General features: G+C 38.4%; 2 protein-coding genes across 2 annotated transcripts; both read right to left on the bottom strand.

The window, feature by feature from the left end:
- Positions 1–169: 169 nt before the first annotated feature.
- On the bottom strand, positions 170–1,516 carry LOC141784307 (uncharacterized). Its single transcript, XM_074662087.1, has 2 exons — positions 1,379–1,516; positions 170–1,294 (listed from the first exon to the last, which is right to left on the bottom strand). The coding sequence occupies exon 2, from the start codon at positions 1,278–1,280 to the stop codon at positions 357–359; it is 924 nt and encodes a 307-aa protein (XP_074518188.1). The 5' UTR covers positions 1,281–1,294; positions 1,379–1,516; the 3' UTR covers positions 170–356.
- On the bottom strand, positions 1,375–6,561 carry LOC141784514 (uncharacterized). The gene is made up of 11 exons (XM_074662353.1): positions 6,256–6,561; positions 6,067–6,166; positions 5,867–5,976; positions 5,715–5,785; positions 5,244–5,366; positions 3,841–3,936; positions 3,593–3,724; positions 3,372–3,500; positions 3,241–3,278; positions 2,653–2,683; positions 1,375–1,419 (listed from the first exon to the last, which is right to left on the bottom strand). The coding sequence occupies exons 1-11, from the start codon at positions 6,302–6,304 to the stop codon at positions 1,375–1,377; spliced, it is 924 nt and encodes a 307-aa protein (XP_074518454.1). The 5' UTR covers positions 6,305–6,561.
- Positions 6,562–15,147: the final 8,586 nt, after the last annotated feature.

The raw sequence follows: 15,147 nt of genomic DNA, 5'->3' as shown, positions 1-15,147 counted from the left end.
ATAGAATAAAGAAGAAGTAGAATGAATTGAGGCAGACATTGTTTATTTCTTTCTATTTATTTCAAGAGCAGAGCGCAGACAAAGTAAAGGTATGAAAACACAAGATATAAAAAACACAAATTACATTAAAATGAAATATGAAACTTCAGTACAATATTACATTTTGGGTAATTCAAATCATCCGAAAAATAAGTTTCTGGTGATCAGACAGATTTCTGGACACACAGGACATAACACTAATGACTGATCAGAGCTTTAATCACCCCACACATTAATTTTTTGTGTAAGAGTTATGTAAACTCATAATGTGGTGAATCAACTCTAACTAAAGCTGTGTTTTAAAACTTACAGCCCTTTTACACTCGTGTTTCGTGCAGTGTTACATTATTCTGCAGAGCAGGACTCTGACATCGTATCTCAAACATGTTCTCCTGTGAGAAGTTTGCCAACAGAGTTCGCACGTCAAGTTTGATTTTCTTGTTTTGCTCCAGGGAGGGTGGAAACTGAAAAAACTCACCACTGACTGTGACAGAGTTTTCTCCTTTTCTCATGTTCTCCTCCAAACTCCCTTCTCTGTTAAGTAAGTTTTGCAGAGTTTTGAGTTTTATGTCCATCTTCTCTGTGCTTCTCACGATAACACTCGGGGTTATTCTTTTCTCATCCTCGTATATCCTCACGATACATGTCCCTGACTTGTCTGAGCTTTGATTTTCCTCCACTGTAGCTTCAGATTCAGCCCTCGCTTGAGTTTTTTCTACTTCTCCCTCAGTCTCTGTCTGTGCTGATGGAGTAGACGCAGAGCTGTCCCTGTCTGACTGAGAGTCTCCTTTCTCTTTAACTTTCTGCACAGGATGTGTCACCCTCTCCTGATCATCTGAGCTCCTCTCGTCTGTTTCTCCTTCAGGTTTTGTCATCAACGCTCTCCTCTGTTGACTTTCATACCTGCTGCTGCTGCCTCGCTCCAACACTTGGTCGTCTTTCACCATCTTTTTCATGCTACTGCCAACCTCTACATCATCACGTGTTGAATTTAACACAAGGTCCCACTTTGTCAGGAGCTTCTTTGTTTGCACTTTATCTGCTCCTGAATTTACCTCTAAAGCAGCCTTAAAATCTCCTCTCACCCTTTTCTCTACTCTGTAATATTCAGTGTCTGCTCCTTCCTGTCGTCCCTTTGCATCTGCTTTGATGCTCTCCCAAACTTCATCTGACTCTCCACTGTTCTGATGCTCTCCATTCACCACATCAGCTTCCTGACACTCTCCTCCGGGAGTAGACATTCCCCTGATGTTTTCTGGAAAAGTTTTGTGACATAAGTTCACACAGTATTCATGCAGACAAATGACAGGTGAGTAATGAAAAATGTTTGCTATCTTACCGCTCTTTTTCCTGTAGAAGAGGAGATAAGCAGTGTCGGATCTGTAGAGAGAAATAGAGAAGAGTGAGTTAGAGAATCAACATGGAGGTGTGGTCTAGTGGTGTGCTCAGGGGGGAGGTTTAGCGCCCCCTCATGGCCCTGTTGTTTTTCTTTTTTTTTTTTTTTTAAAAGTGCTAATGTTTGTGTGTAGCTGTATTTATTTGTATATTATGCGTAAATTCTGAGTCTTCCACCTATCTGTTTGACTTTGAAGCCATGAGCTTAGCTGTTCTATCTTGCTTTTGTTTGTGTATGTTCATTTTTATTTTAGTTTTGAAAGATTAATAAAAAATATATATACAAAAGAAAAAAAAGAAAAGAGAAAAAAGTGCTAAGGTGCCCTTTTCAGAGCCAAAATCCACACAACTGTGCCCTCTTGGGAGCCACAATACAGGCTTAGGTGGAATGAAATGTATGCTAACGTACAGTTTGATTTAGCAGACGTTTTGTCCGAAGCGACGTACAACACAAGCAAAAATTTAGACAGAAGGAAAACCTAGTTAGTGCGACAACAGTGCTACAAGTTATTTGGCTGCAGGTGCTGCCGTTAAGAGCTGTTTCTTTTTTAATAATGTTGAATATTTTAGCCAACAAGCAACAATTGATTGCTGCAACAATATACTTCAACCTTCAACAACATTCAGTAATATTTGCTGAAAATTCACTTAGAGCTGAGTCTTAATGTTGGTACACATTACAGGATTCTCCAAAACTTCACACATTTAGAGAGCACACACTTGATGATATCAAAAGACAGATCGCACAATCTCTCGTAGTAAAATGTGACTTTGGCGTAAACAAACATGACAGATGAACGGGAACAAGCAAAGATGTGTTTTTTGAACTCTAGAATAATCTAGTCGAAAAAAAACACACAAAAGAAAAAGGATTATGGAAAAGGTTATGGTTGTGTATGGATAACAATGAGAGTTGTTGGTGAGTGAAGTCGTTTTAAGAGTTACAGATAGATTTCTTACTTCCTCTTCGATCAGTCAGCTGAATCAGCTCGCGTCTTGATTGACTTTGCTCCGGTACATGTGACATTGCACGCTGTACCTGCTCGACTCCTCTCGGAGCGCTCCACACACTACAGAAATTTTAGTTGCGAATATTAAACATGTCCATTATCTACAACCTCTGAATCAAAGGCCTTCTTAGCGGCTCCGACGACAAGAAATCACTCTTAACCACCCCACACTACAGGAAAATCACACATGGCGTCCTGTAGTGTGTACTTGTCTTAAGACCTTCTGACTCATTCTTCCCCTGAGGACAAAGAGGAGAAGGCTCAGATTAAATTCTAAAGTGTTCCCTGAACAGATGAGTCTTCAGACATCTCTTAAAGTAGAAAAGGACTCTGTGGATCGTATTGAGTTTGGTAATTCATTCCACCATTTGGGCACAACAGAAGAGAAGAGTCCGGCTAGAGATTTGGAGCTGCGCCGGGCTGGGAGCACCAGGCGTCTTTATAGAGAGAAAATAGCATGCTTAAGTGCCCTCTTTGGAGACAAAACACACCCTAATGTGCCCTCCTGGGTGAAAAAAATGCTCTATGTGCCTTTTTTTTCTCCTCACCACCCTGCCCTTCGAAGAGTCAGAGCATGCCACTGGTGTAGTTACAACATGAAGAAAAAACTTATCACTAACGCTCAGTTTGGGATGAGCAGCAGAGCGGAGGATGTGGGTTGTGCCCATGAAAAATCTGCCAAATCTTCTTTGCCGATGCCAAACAGCCCATGCTGCTGTTCACAAATGTCCTCACTTTTATCTCCAAGTTCATATCCCACATCATCCTCCAACAGGTGTCTTTGACTTAGACTCACCTCTTACAGTTATCAGACTGGAACGGCTGGAAATCAAGCTGTAGGTGAAAAAAACACCATGAGAGATGAGGATTTCCTGCAGAGTAATAATCAGCCTGAACAAACTCTGGGGCTAAAGTGATCGGACTCACCTCAGTGACCCGAGCATCATCAAACTTAAACCATCTGTCCTCCTCCTGAGGCTTGATACAGGCAGTGTAATGTCCATGTTTGAGGTCTCCAACATGATCCACGACGGCGTACAGTTCATACGTCTGATTCTGACCAAACAACTTTACGTTACACTGAGGAACTGACAGAGGGATTTATTTTAAAAACAGTCAGTTTATAATAATAATAATAATGTACAAACCTCTGGTATCTGTATGGTGTGAGGAATGTGGACAGGGCAGTTGATTTTCAAGTAAGTCATTGAACGATAGTCGAGCTCAAACCTCTTCAGTAGCAGCGTCAGAACCTCTGGATGACGCTTTATCACAAATTCCTAGAGGGTAAACATTTTTCACAGGTGATTTTTATTTCTTGAAAATCATAGAATTCAACAAATTATTACAGAGTTCATGTTGTCATTTTGAAAAAATCTGCTCAGGCATTACTCACAAAAGTAGCATCACGTTTAGCATCACAATGCTCACAGTACATCTGCTCGTCTCCACTGAATGTTGAAGCTTTGAAATAGTCCTTTAAACCGTTCACCTGATGAAACCAGAGAAAGACGAGCATCAAGAGAGACAGTGTCAACAGATTCAAGATGATTAACATGTTTATCTCTTTTAAATGTCACGTCTTTGATCTGTGGTTTAGTTTTCTCTGCTTTTGAGTTCATTGTTGGATACTTTTTTGTGGGATTTTATTTTGAAGGTGTAAACCTGACAAAACTGGATATAGACAACAAAAAAAGGTGGGTAAAATTATCCAACTGTAGAAAAAAGTGCCAAAGACAGAGTGGAAACAACACACCGATTTTACTTTGTGGGGTTTGATATTTCTTTGTTCTCAAACATTTGTTTAATTTTTAAAACTGTCTTTGTTTTCACTTGCCGCACTGGCTGCCAGCAGCTGCTTCAGGCTAGCTCAGCCTGGTCTGGCTTTTTGTGAAATGAGACCCATAATATTAGGGCTGGGACGACATGTTTGTCTCCCGATTAGATTCTTTTACATTTTTTGGGGAGCTGATTTAATTTAAACTGCAATTCTTCAGCATTTCTGATTTTTGCGATTTTTAGTTCACTTGTGTAACGCCAGACCACAGAAAAAAAGATGAATGATGTCTATAAACGATACCTGTCGCCATATTCTCCCATAAAATAAACATCACATATGAGTCAGTTTTTAGGATTCGTTGAGGGGATCTGACAACTCAACTTTTTTTCAACCCAGCTTATAAACAAAGACTAAAATAAAGGACTTAAATAAAAAAAAGGAATCATTAATCATAAAAATCAATAATCTTTTGACCAATCAATGGTCTGCAGTGTAGTAGCTCCACCTTCCGAGAGTGGATCGGTTCAGTCTGGCACCCATACGGAAGGGTCCCAAAAAGTGGGACGGCTCGTCTTGGTTATTTAGGGATCTGTCCCGGGATAAGTCAGTGGAAATGCCGTAAAATGCGCGCTGTACCGAGACGAACCAAACCGGTCTGCTTGGTGGAAACGCGGCTTATGTCTTGTAAAGCGCTAAAGGTGGGTTCCTGAAGTTAATGGCATAAAAGAAAATGAAGACTTTATAAACTACCTCTGATCAGATTTATGTTAAGCTAACTAAGGGTGTAACGAAGCAGAGAGATAATGAAACTATTTCTTAGGTACCCCCCTCACATAATGAACAGGGAAATATAAAAATATTGATCATATATATGAAACTTAGTTCATCGATGAGCAACAAACATCCATAAATGATATCTGTATTTTAAGACAACATGGTGTTTGAGGCTACAATCATTTACGAAAACAAAACAGAGAAGAAAAAGGAGTCTGAATGTACTTTTCACTCCTTAAACATACCACACTGAAGTCATTTTGGGAGTCCAGGAGTGTCAGAGGAAGATGCCAAAACTTCCCATCTGTGTCTGTTTGTGTCTGACATGTTGAGCATACAGTCCTGTGAGCCTGTTTCCCAAAGAAGATCTGAAGAGGAAATACAGAATTAATTTGTGTTTAAAGAGGGGGTACTGATCATAATTTACAGCTTCAGTGTTTAAGAAAATCGTTGTTTCAGCCTCTTTCTGAAGCAAGCATGTGATATTTTTTTTTAGTGGCTGTCTCTTTAAGACTCCACAGACCCCCTTCCTTGTGATTGGCCAGTCCTCTGGAGGCCTGTCAGACCTCAGTGTTTAAGGTCCATTCTTTTTAAAGAGATCCTTATGTTATTTCTATGACATATGAGATACTGTAACCCAGCATTTCTCACTTTGTGTTCATGTTTGAAATATTGAGGAGCAGAATACCCCCTCTTTAAATAAATAATTCAGTTACCTGTGATGATTCAGGGCTGGTCAGGTTTAATATCTTCTTAAAGTACTCTGCAGCATCTCGCTGTTCGTACACTGAGAGAAATCGATGATTTGCAAGAAAGCTCACTTTATAATAATTTGTTTTAAATGTTGCCTCTTTGTGTTGATGTGTACCTCGTTTGATGTCCAGCTTTTTGGTGATGTCAAAAGTGTCTGTGGTTTGATCTTTTAATTTACCAAACAGACTTTTAAGGTGATAATCGATGAAATCAGACCCAGGACACCTTGATAAAGTTAGGACACAGTGGTTACAGACAGATCCAAAGTGCAGCTTCAAATAAACCCACATAAACTGGATGAACTTTGAAACAAACCTTTCTACAGCTTCTCTGAAGTCTTCGGTCATAAAAAGCACCTGCAGCACACTGTTCAGGTAACAGGTCGCTCCCTGGTTTATCAAGCCTTTGTACCTAACTGTCAGAGATTTATCAGAAAAGCTACGTGTAAATAACACATTTGTATTTTATTTAGCGCATAATACAGACTATCAACAGTTTTCTTACCTGGAGGACTGAAAGAAAACTGTTCTCCATAAACCCACGGCTGACTCATTGTGATCCCCTCCTGATGTTTTTCACTCCGACGCCCTGGTTGTTCTGCTTCGGTCAGCTGCAAAGAATTTGACCTCAGATCTCTGACATGAAATCAACCCCGAACACAGAGGAAACAAAAACTCACCGAAAACTTTCCTTATTATTCTCTTTTCCACAACAGTATCTGCTAAGATGGAGAAAATCTGGATAAACTTTCCCTTTCACTTAACGCCTTTGCCGCCGTTTGGAATGCTGCATTCAGGGCGTGCTGGGATTTTTTTTTTACATAAACATCTGTCACACATGACGAACAAGGAAATAAAAATTTATTGGTCAGGCATGTTTTTGTAGACTGTAGTAAAAGGGTGAGCCACAAAAACCATAAAAAGTGTTCATTGTTCGAGATAAGGAGGTTTTTGTTTTTCAGTGAAAGTAGGACGGTCTCATTAAAGCTGGACTTGAGAGATTAAACATGAACACAACATTTTAACAGTTAAGTGATAAGATATAAATAAAATACTCCATTAAACCTAAACTAAAGACCCATTTTTTAAAATGTTTTTTATTACTTCTGATCTTGTTTCATTGTTTAATCTTTTACTTGATCACTTGTTCATTGATTAACAACTGATTTTTATAGCTATTTGTTGTGTCGTTAATTACCTCGCTGCTTAGATACCATAAACCACACTATTCGCTAATCTAGAGCTCAGATTCAATGACACTGCCACAGCACTCTGTGTTTAAATCCTACCTTTCTGATTGATAACAGCTCATTTACATTGGCATCCCAGAGTTCAGTAGCCCACCTGGTCTCCTAGTCATCACAAACTTTTTTCCTCCAGTGTTACGCTGATGACATCCAGTTTTATAATTCCATGAGACCCCATAAAAAAAAAAAATGGGTGCACAACTTTAAACATTTAGACCATCAAGTCCTCCTTTCTCCATTTTGAAAATACAGCTCCCTCTTAATTTTCATTGATATTTGTTCTTTATCACATTAATTCAATTGCTATTGGTGCTTGTCTTTTGTTATATTTTCTTATCATTTTGTTCTAGTTTACCGTAGAAAATGATTTTGTATTGCATTTGTTTTGTGTAAAAAGTGCTGAATGAATAAAGCTTGATCACCTCATTCCTAGAAATCTTTACAACAATGTTTCCTCTTTCAGAGCCCCATTACCAGACATTTCTTTCAGTTTCATATTTCAATAAAATCAATGTAACATGATTCATCATCAGTTATGATAATCATTTAACATTATCCATCAAAATTTGTCAATAATCACACCTCTGCCTAACAAATCAACTCAGTTAAATTTAACTTAATATATAACAATTTGTCTTCTAACATAAGTTTCATTCACTGTCTTTTTCTAACCTAAGAATTTGCTGCTTCTCACTGAAAAACAATCAAGAAATCAGATGTTTTTACATTTCAGGAAAAAAAATCAAAATAAACAACAGAAAAACAGAAAAGTTGGGCTGATATTTTGTTTGATCACAAAATGCAGAAACTGAAAAGCTTAAAGAAAAAAACATCACGTTTTCACATCTTCTGTTTCAATCCATTTTAGCAGTTTTTTTTCCAAAGAACGGATCCTGTAATATTCTCCAAAATCAATTCACAGTTTTGTATTCCATCCATTAATTCAACAACATACACGAAACAAAGAGGAAAATGTAATCTTTCATTTTTCTTTGATGAAGTCCACGGATGTGATTGAACCAGGAAAATAACAACATCAGTGACAACAGATTTGTTAGATGAAATCATCAATATGTGCACATAGGTAGCCTGATATTCTACTGACCAGCTGATAAAAGCATTTTAGGCTTTTTTGTGTTTGCTTGTTTTTGGAATGGCCAACTAGTGTAACCTCTCAGCAGGGAGTCCCTGGTCTTCAGCACAGCTGTATTTGGGGTGTGGTCCCCATGGAGTTCAGTTTAACAAGTAAAAGAAATGAGGACTTGGGTGTCACTCTGTGGTGGGTCAGTATTTGAATCAACCTATAGACAGGATTTTCACATCACAAGTTTTAGTAGTGCAATTTAATATAGTAAACAGAGACAACATGCTAAGCTCATGCTACATGGATTGCTAACAGATCGTTAGCTGCTAAAGTTCCATCCATCCATCCAATCCATGGTCATGAATTAACTGTGTTTTAGTCCGACTCTGACTCTGAAGTCTGTTTATTCCTTGAGCAACTAAAATATGACAGAGTTTTAACACGTTTCTTTTTTTCCTTGCTGCGTTTCTTTGCCTTTCTCTCATTTGTGAGAACAGCTGCCTGCTCAAGCGTCTCTGACTCTGTCTCTGGTGTTATTTTTACCCTCTTGGTCTTTGAGTGAATAGTAAAACAACGAAATAACTCAGACAAAGCAGTGCTACTTTCCCTTTGTCTTTTTCTACTTGTTGGAGTTTCAAGTGTCATCTCTTCTACCTCGGGTTTCTTCTCCTCTTCCTCTTTGCGTACCCCTGACTCCTTTAAATGCTGCTTTTCTTCCTCAGTCCCTTCATCAGGTTCAGCCTGTTTCTCACTTTTCCTGACTTCTTTCTGTCTCTCTGGTAAACTTCTGCTCCTAACCAACGCTCCCCGACTGTGAGAAGACCTGCCTCTGTCCTGAGCGCGCTCAGAGTGTCTCCTCCTCTGCGTCTCTGCTGCAGAAACAAATACATGCACAGGATGTGCTCTTTCCTGACCGTTATCATCTGAGCTCCTCTCGTCTGTAACTTGGTGTGACTTATGTTCCTTCTCTACTCTGTGTTGTTCACGACTTTCATATCTGCTATTTCTCCCTTGGTAAGCTTTTGGCACGTTTTGTGCTCCTTTGTCCTGGATCTTCCCATCGAGGTCTAACTTTGTCAACAGCTTCCTGCTCCTTGATTCCTCTTCATCTGGTCCTGACTTTACTTCTTCTCCTCTCACCATTTTCTCAGCTTCCTGTTTGACTTCTCTGTAAGATTCGGTGTCTCCTCCACCTTCCTGTCTTCTATCTGGATCTACTCTCATGCTCTTTCCAACCTCATCTTTTCCTTCATCGCCCTGATCCCATCCTCTCCTGTCCCTTTTCCTCTTTCCCTCCATTGCATTCCCTTCATTTTCTATCAGCGCATTCACACAGACTTCTTGAGCACACCCTTGTCTCATTATCTTGACGTTCTGTCTTTCACTCTCCACACGTGGACGTTCTCCAGACACGTGGTCTTTCTCTTCTGCCTCCTCTTCATCTGGTGTTTTCACCTCTTCCTTCTCTCTGTCTTGAATTTGAAGATGGGAATCATTTCTTTCATCATTCTCCTCATGGTTGCCCTGCATGAAATAATCTCTAATCTCCAGGTCCTGACAGTGAGGTTCAGGCAGTTTCACCTCTTCCTCAGAGCAAACACTGACTCTGTCTATGTCAACCACTTTCATGTTTATCCCTGGTTCTGCTTTCTCTTCAGTCTCCTCTCCTCCGTTCACCATGACAGCGTCCTCACGCTGGTCGACATCACTGGTTGAGGGTGAACAGCCTCCAGGAGCGAACTCCTCCCTGATGTTTTCTGGTCTCTGAGTTTCTGGAGGAGGCACTGGGAAGGAGTTGACATAAATTCATGCAGTCTCCATTCATACAAAATACACTTCCATAAAACAAAAGATTTGCCATCTTACCGCTCTTTTTCCTGTAGAAGAGGAGATAAGCACTGTCCGATCTGTAGAGAAAGAAAGAGCAGGATGAAAGGTAATTTTGCTCCTCTTGGCTACAGAGGAAGTAACATCCATGATTTCCAAAAAGAATGTCAAATTTGTATCAAGGGAGGATGGTTTACTCTTTTTACGCTACAGTTTGACCACAGTCTGTAGATGCAGCACCAAATTGGCTTTTGGATTCAAATTTGATCTGATGCAGTGACTTCCACTACAGAGTCAAGCCTGTTTTTAATGCAGTGCCACCTGAGGGCCTGGTCCTTTGAGTTTCTAATGACATAATGGACTGGAGAAGAAAACTGCGACACAGTAAAAAAGGGAAACTATGGAAGACATCCAGCAATTTGTCTTTTTGTGATTGACATGTAGCTCTTTGTTACAAAGTGCAATCAACTTTTGTTGCCGTCGCGCTGTAAGTGATGATTCTTTTGACCATGGACTGCAGTGTTATAGCTCCACCTTCTGGGGTCATATCGGCATGTCTTGCACCCCAATGAAAGGGTCCCAAAAAGAGGGACAGTTTGTCTCAGTTTTTTAGGTATCTGTCCCGGATTAGTCAGTGGAAACACCACAAAATGTGAGCTGTACTGAGACGTAATCCTTTCCAATCTTAAACTGAGATTTATTCAAAAATGAATGATTCTGAAACTGCTCACACAGTCTCTCAGAGTGGTGAGACACTCTGCTTTGGTTGTGAGTAAGAGAATTAACAGCACAAAGAAATAAACTCAGCATCCTCACCTATCAGGTGTACTAAAGTGTTGGACATGTTCCTTTTTATATCGATGTAATAACTCAGATGGTTTAGACTCACCTCTCAAAGTTTTGTGACTGGAACGGCTGGACATTAAGCTGTAAGTGAAAATAATGTCATTAGAGACGAGGAGTTTCTGCAGCGTAATGATCAACCTAAACTAACTCTGGGGTTAAAGAGATCAGACTCACCTCTTTGACCCAAGAATCATCAAAATGAAACCATCTGTCCTCCTCCTGAGACTTGATACACGCAGTGTAATGCCCACTTTCAAGATCTCCGAAGTGCTCCACAACCGCGTACAGTTCATACGTCTGATTCTGACCACCGATGGAAACAACACATTTAAATAAGGAGTAGACAGAATAATCCAAAAATCTTTTCATTAATGGTATAAATGTACAAACCTCTGGTATCTGTAAGGTGTGAGGGATGCAGACAGAGCAGTTGATTTTGAAGTAAGTCATTGAACAGTAGTCGAGCTCAAACCTCTTCAGTAGCAGAGTCAGAACCTCTGGATGATGCCTCATGACACATCGCTAAATAAGAAAAAAATAATCATAGGGAAACAAAATCAAAATTAAACTATAGCTCAAACAGTTTGCTGTTGTTGTCTTGAAGTAACTTTGAAAAATCTTCTTAAACTAACACTGTCTCCTTCAAGTTATGGTACAAAGATTAATGCTTTTATTTGTTGTTGTTTTTTTTTAATGAAAGATGATATATAGTGAGTACCAAAGCAGTTAAAAACATCATGTACAAAGCAAATAAATGACGGTTAAAAAGTAGAGGTAAGGTATTTATCAACAGTTATTGGGTGATGTTGTTTGAACATGACAATAAGCAAACTTTGTCAGTTTGAACCATAGTTTAGTCGCCAGCTATATTCACCATTAGTAAATCCTGGTTATGTCCTGCCAGTCATCTACCAATCAGAGCTAACGTAACCTCACTCTTCATTTTATTGATAGACTCTCAAGTTTGAACAGACCACTGCAGATTAACTGCTGACTGTGGGTTGGAATCAACGTTAGCACAAACAGTTTAGCCCCTTTAGCTCGTGTTTTAGCCTTTAGCTAGTTCTCTATCACGCTCCTGTTTAGCTTTCTTCAGCTCTTCTCAATCAATCAATCATTCAATCTTTATTTACATAGCATCAAATAATAACAAACATTATCTCAGGACACTTTCTAAAAACATTAACAGGTTTAAGCTAGCAGGGATGCTACAACTTTTAAGACAATGTATTTGAAGAAATAAGAAGTCATTCATGTTTGATTAACTTAACAGCACTCTGTACCAGTGGGCATTTGATTTACAGTTTAGCCCCTTAAGTGTTCTTATACTATAAAGGATTTTCCTCAGTGTCCCCCCTGTCTCTGTGTTAGCTTCAGGATGCTAACTTTAGCTGTGGTTAGCCTGTTGTTTTGGCCTGTAATTTTAAGGTAAACGAGCTTCGCTGTTTTCTAAACATTGTGCACTTGGAGTTTGTGGTGCCGCTCTCAGTGACCCTGAAGAGCGGGGCAGTATCAGCGGTGGCTCATTTACATATGAAGGCCATGCCCACTAAATCAGAGCGTTCTGAACAGAGGGGCTATGAGAGCCTGGAAACAATGCTGCTGTGCTTGAGTTACTGACTTTTTGGACCAAAACATGTTACAACCATTTCATGAAGACGTCAATGATCCATATTAAACTGCAGAAAAGGAGCAGAATATGGGACCTTTAAAGGGAATTACAATAAAGCATTTTAAACCATCATGTCTGAGACTCAAATGGTCAATTAACCAGGGATAATACAATTAATATATAGGCTATATATAGGCTACTGTATATCATTTCAGATTCAGGGTCAACCTGAAATAAACTAAGGTAAATATAAGGATAAAAAGGGGAATCAAAGACAGAGGATGACACAAAGAATAAACAGAATACAAAGAACAAAGAGCAACAATTAGGAGTTCCGTCATCAAAAAAGGAAATGTTTTATTTTTTGAGTATGTGGCTTTTCTTTTTCTACATCAAATAGTTATGGTAAACCAAAACAAAGGTTTTTACTTTTTCATCTTGTCTTTTTTTTTTAACCTTTTCAGCTACATAAGCATACTTAGATAAATACTTCATCATATCATAAGATGTACAAATATTATCTCATGAAGACACTAATAATATCATTATTTAGTAAGTTCCTGCTGTATTTTATTTTTATCATTAATATTTTTTTCCGGTTGATGCATTCAATATACTTTTTCTTACCACACACCCCAGAACATGATATTCTGCCTTACCAAAGTATAACTTCTATATGTCTTTTTTTTTCTTCTCTTATATATTATTCTTTTTTTTTTTTTTATATATAATTTTTTTAATTTTCTATTTATTTATTTTTATTTTCTTCCTTTTTTTTTTTTATTTCTTCATCACTATTGTGTCACAACCTCTCTGCAATGCTTCGCACAAAATAATAATAATAATAAAAAAGGAATAAAAAGGCATCTATAAAAAAAAAAAAAAAAAAGAAAAATAAGGAAATGTGTTCAGGCCTTACTCACAGATATGGCATCACGTTTGTCATCACATTGCTCACAGTACATCTGGTTTTCTCCGCTGAATGTTAAAGCCTTGAAATACTTCTCTATGCCATTCACCTGATAAAACCAAAGCACACAACATGACATTAGAAACAACAAATGCCATACAGAAATCTAATAAACAGTATCACCACATTAAAGAGAAATTGCCAGACCTTTAAAGCTGACAGGGATTGACTTTTTACTCATTTACTCCTGCTTTCAGACACATACCACACTGTACTCGCCACAGGAGTCGACCAGAGTTAGAGGAAGATGCCAGAACTTCCCGTCTGTGTCTGTGTGTGTATCACATCCTGAACAAAGAGTGCTGTGAGTCAGCTCTCCGTGAAAAATCTGCAATAGACAAATCCCAGAAACTAGTAAACAAGAGTTATTATATACATATATTGTGTTTTTTGAGTTAATATCAAGATTACCTGTGATGCCTTATGGCTGGTTAGATTTAAGATCTTCTCAAAGTATTCTGCAGCATCTTGTTGCTCATACACTGAAACGCCAAATTAGAAAAGCCGACTTTATATTATTGAAGAGGCAGTTTTATGAACAGTACTCATGCAGATCAGATCTTTAAAAAAAAACGTTTGGTTGCTTCTGTTATTCTCTGTGTTGATCTCTACCTCGTTTGATTTCCAGCTTTTTGGTGATGTCAGTGGTGTCTGTGGTTTGATTCTTCAACTTATCAAACAGGCTTTTCAGCTGAGGATCAATTTCCTCAGACTCAGGATCTCTTTATAAAGTTTAGACACAGTGGTTATAAAAAAATACCCAAAGGTGCACTGCAGCTTTAAATAATCTTAAATCAAGTATATTTGATATATATATATATATATATATATATATATATATATATATATATATATATATATATATATATATATATATATATATATATATATATAGTATTAAAAGTCATGAAACAAACCTTTCTACAGCTTCTCTGAAGTCTTCGGTCATAAAAAGCACCTGCAGCACACTGTTCAGGTAACAGGTCGCTCCCTGGTTTCTCAAGCCTTTGTACTTAACTGTTAGTGGTTAATCAGAATACTTGTAAACAAAATTACACAGCTGTCTTTATTTAATCCATGACGATATAAATTAACAGTAGATATCTTACCTGAATTCCAGAGGAAACTCATTTTGATTTTCTGCTGGTGTCTTTTTACTCCGCCTCTCTGCTGGAGTCTGCTGCAGGGGATTTGACGAGAAATCAACCAAAATACAAAAAAACTAAAATCAGTAAAACAAACTAAGCGTCAGTTTTTCAGAGTCACTGTACAACGAACAAGTTTCTCTCTGTTTATTTAACCACGGACTGAATTTATCTCTGTTTAAGAAAAAAAAAAAAAGTCACCAGCACTTTCTCTTTCACTTAACCATTGCCCGGCTCGGAATGCTGCGTTCAGGGTGCGTCGAAATCTGTCGAACACTAGAGATGCATGACTGAGAAGGAAACGAAAACTTAAGTGGTGACTCCCGATCAAGTATTTAAAGCTCTAAATCTTTCTGTGTGCTGACACAAGATACAGCCAGGGGCGTAGCTACAATTAGGCAAACACAGGCAGTTGCCTGGGGCCCTAAGATTCCCAGGGGCCCCTAAAGCATCTCTTAAAAGCTGATTTATGAAGTTCTCTTGAAAGCATTTCTTTTTTCTAAATCTGACTTCACATGCTTCAAAATACATCAAAAGGCTTAATCTTTAATGATGGTTTTGGGTACTCCCCCTCCCTTCTTATTCAATGGGCTATTCCATGTTACAACACATCTGAAAATTTGATTCAAGAAGAAAGTGTTTTTTTTTCCCATTTTTTTCTTATTT

The sequence above is a fragment of the Halichoeres trimaculatus genome, unplaced genomic scaffold (assembly GCF_033239565.1).
Source record: "Halichoeres trimaculatus isolate MK-OKI-2021-1 unplaced genomic scaffold, fHalTri1.1 fHalTri1_scaffold_22, whole genome shotgun sequence".
NCBI classification, from domain to species: Eukaryota; Metazoa; Chordata; class Actinopteri; order Labriformes; family Labridae; genus Halichoeres; species Halichoeres trimaculatus.
The sequence above is the reverse complement of the archived record's forward strand: the minus strand, read 5'-3'. Positions and strand labels throughout refer to the sequence as shown.

What these genes read in the sequence shown, in the direction of transcription:
- LOC141784307 (XM_074662087.1), bottom strand. Translation starts at nt 1,280, where the DNA reads ATGTCTACTCCCGGAGGAGAGTGTCAGGAAGCTGATGTGGTGAATGGA.
- LOC141784514 (XM_074662353.1), bottom strand. Translation starts at nt 6,304, where the DNA reads ATGAGTCAGCCGTGGGTTTATGGAGAACAGTTTTCTTTCAGTCCTCCA. An exon ending in CCCAAAATGACTTCAGTGTG is followed by an intron (nt 3,937 to 5,243) that starts GTATGTTTAAGG and finishes TGGTTTCATCAG; the next exon opens with GTGAACGGTTTAAAGGACTA. An exon ending in GTCAGAAGGTCTTAAGACAA is followed by an intron (nt 1,420 to 2,652) that starts GTACACACTACA and finishes TTCTCTCTACAG; the next exon opens with ATCCGACACTGCTTATCTCC.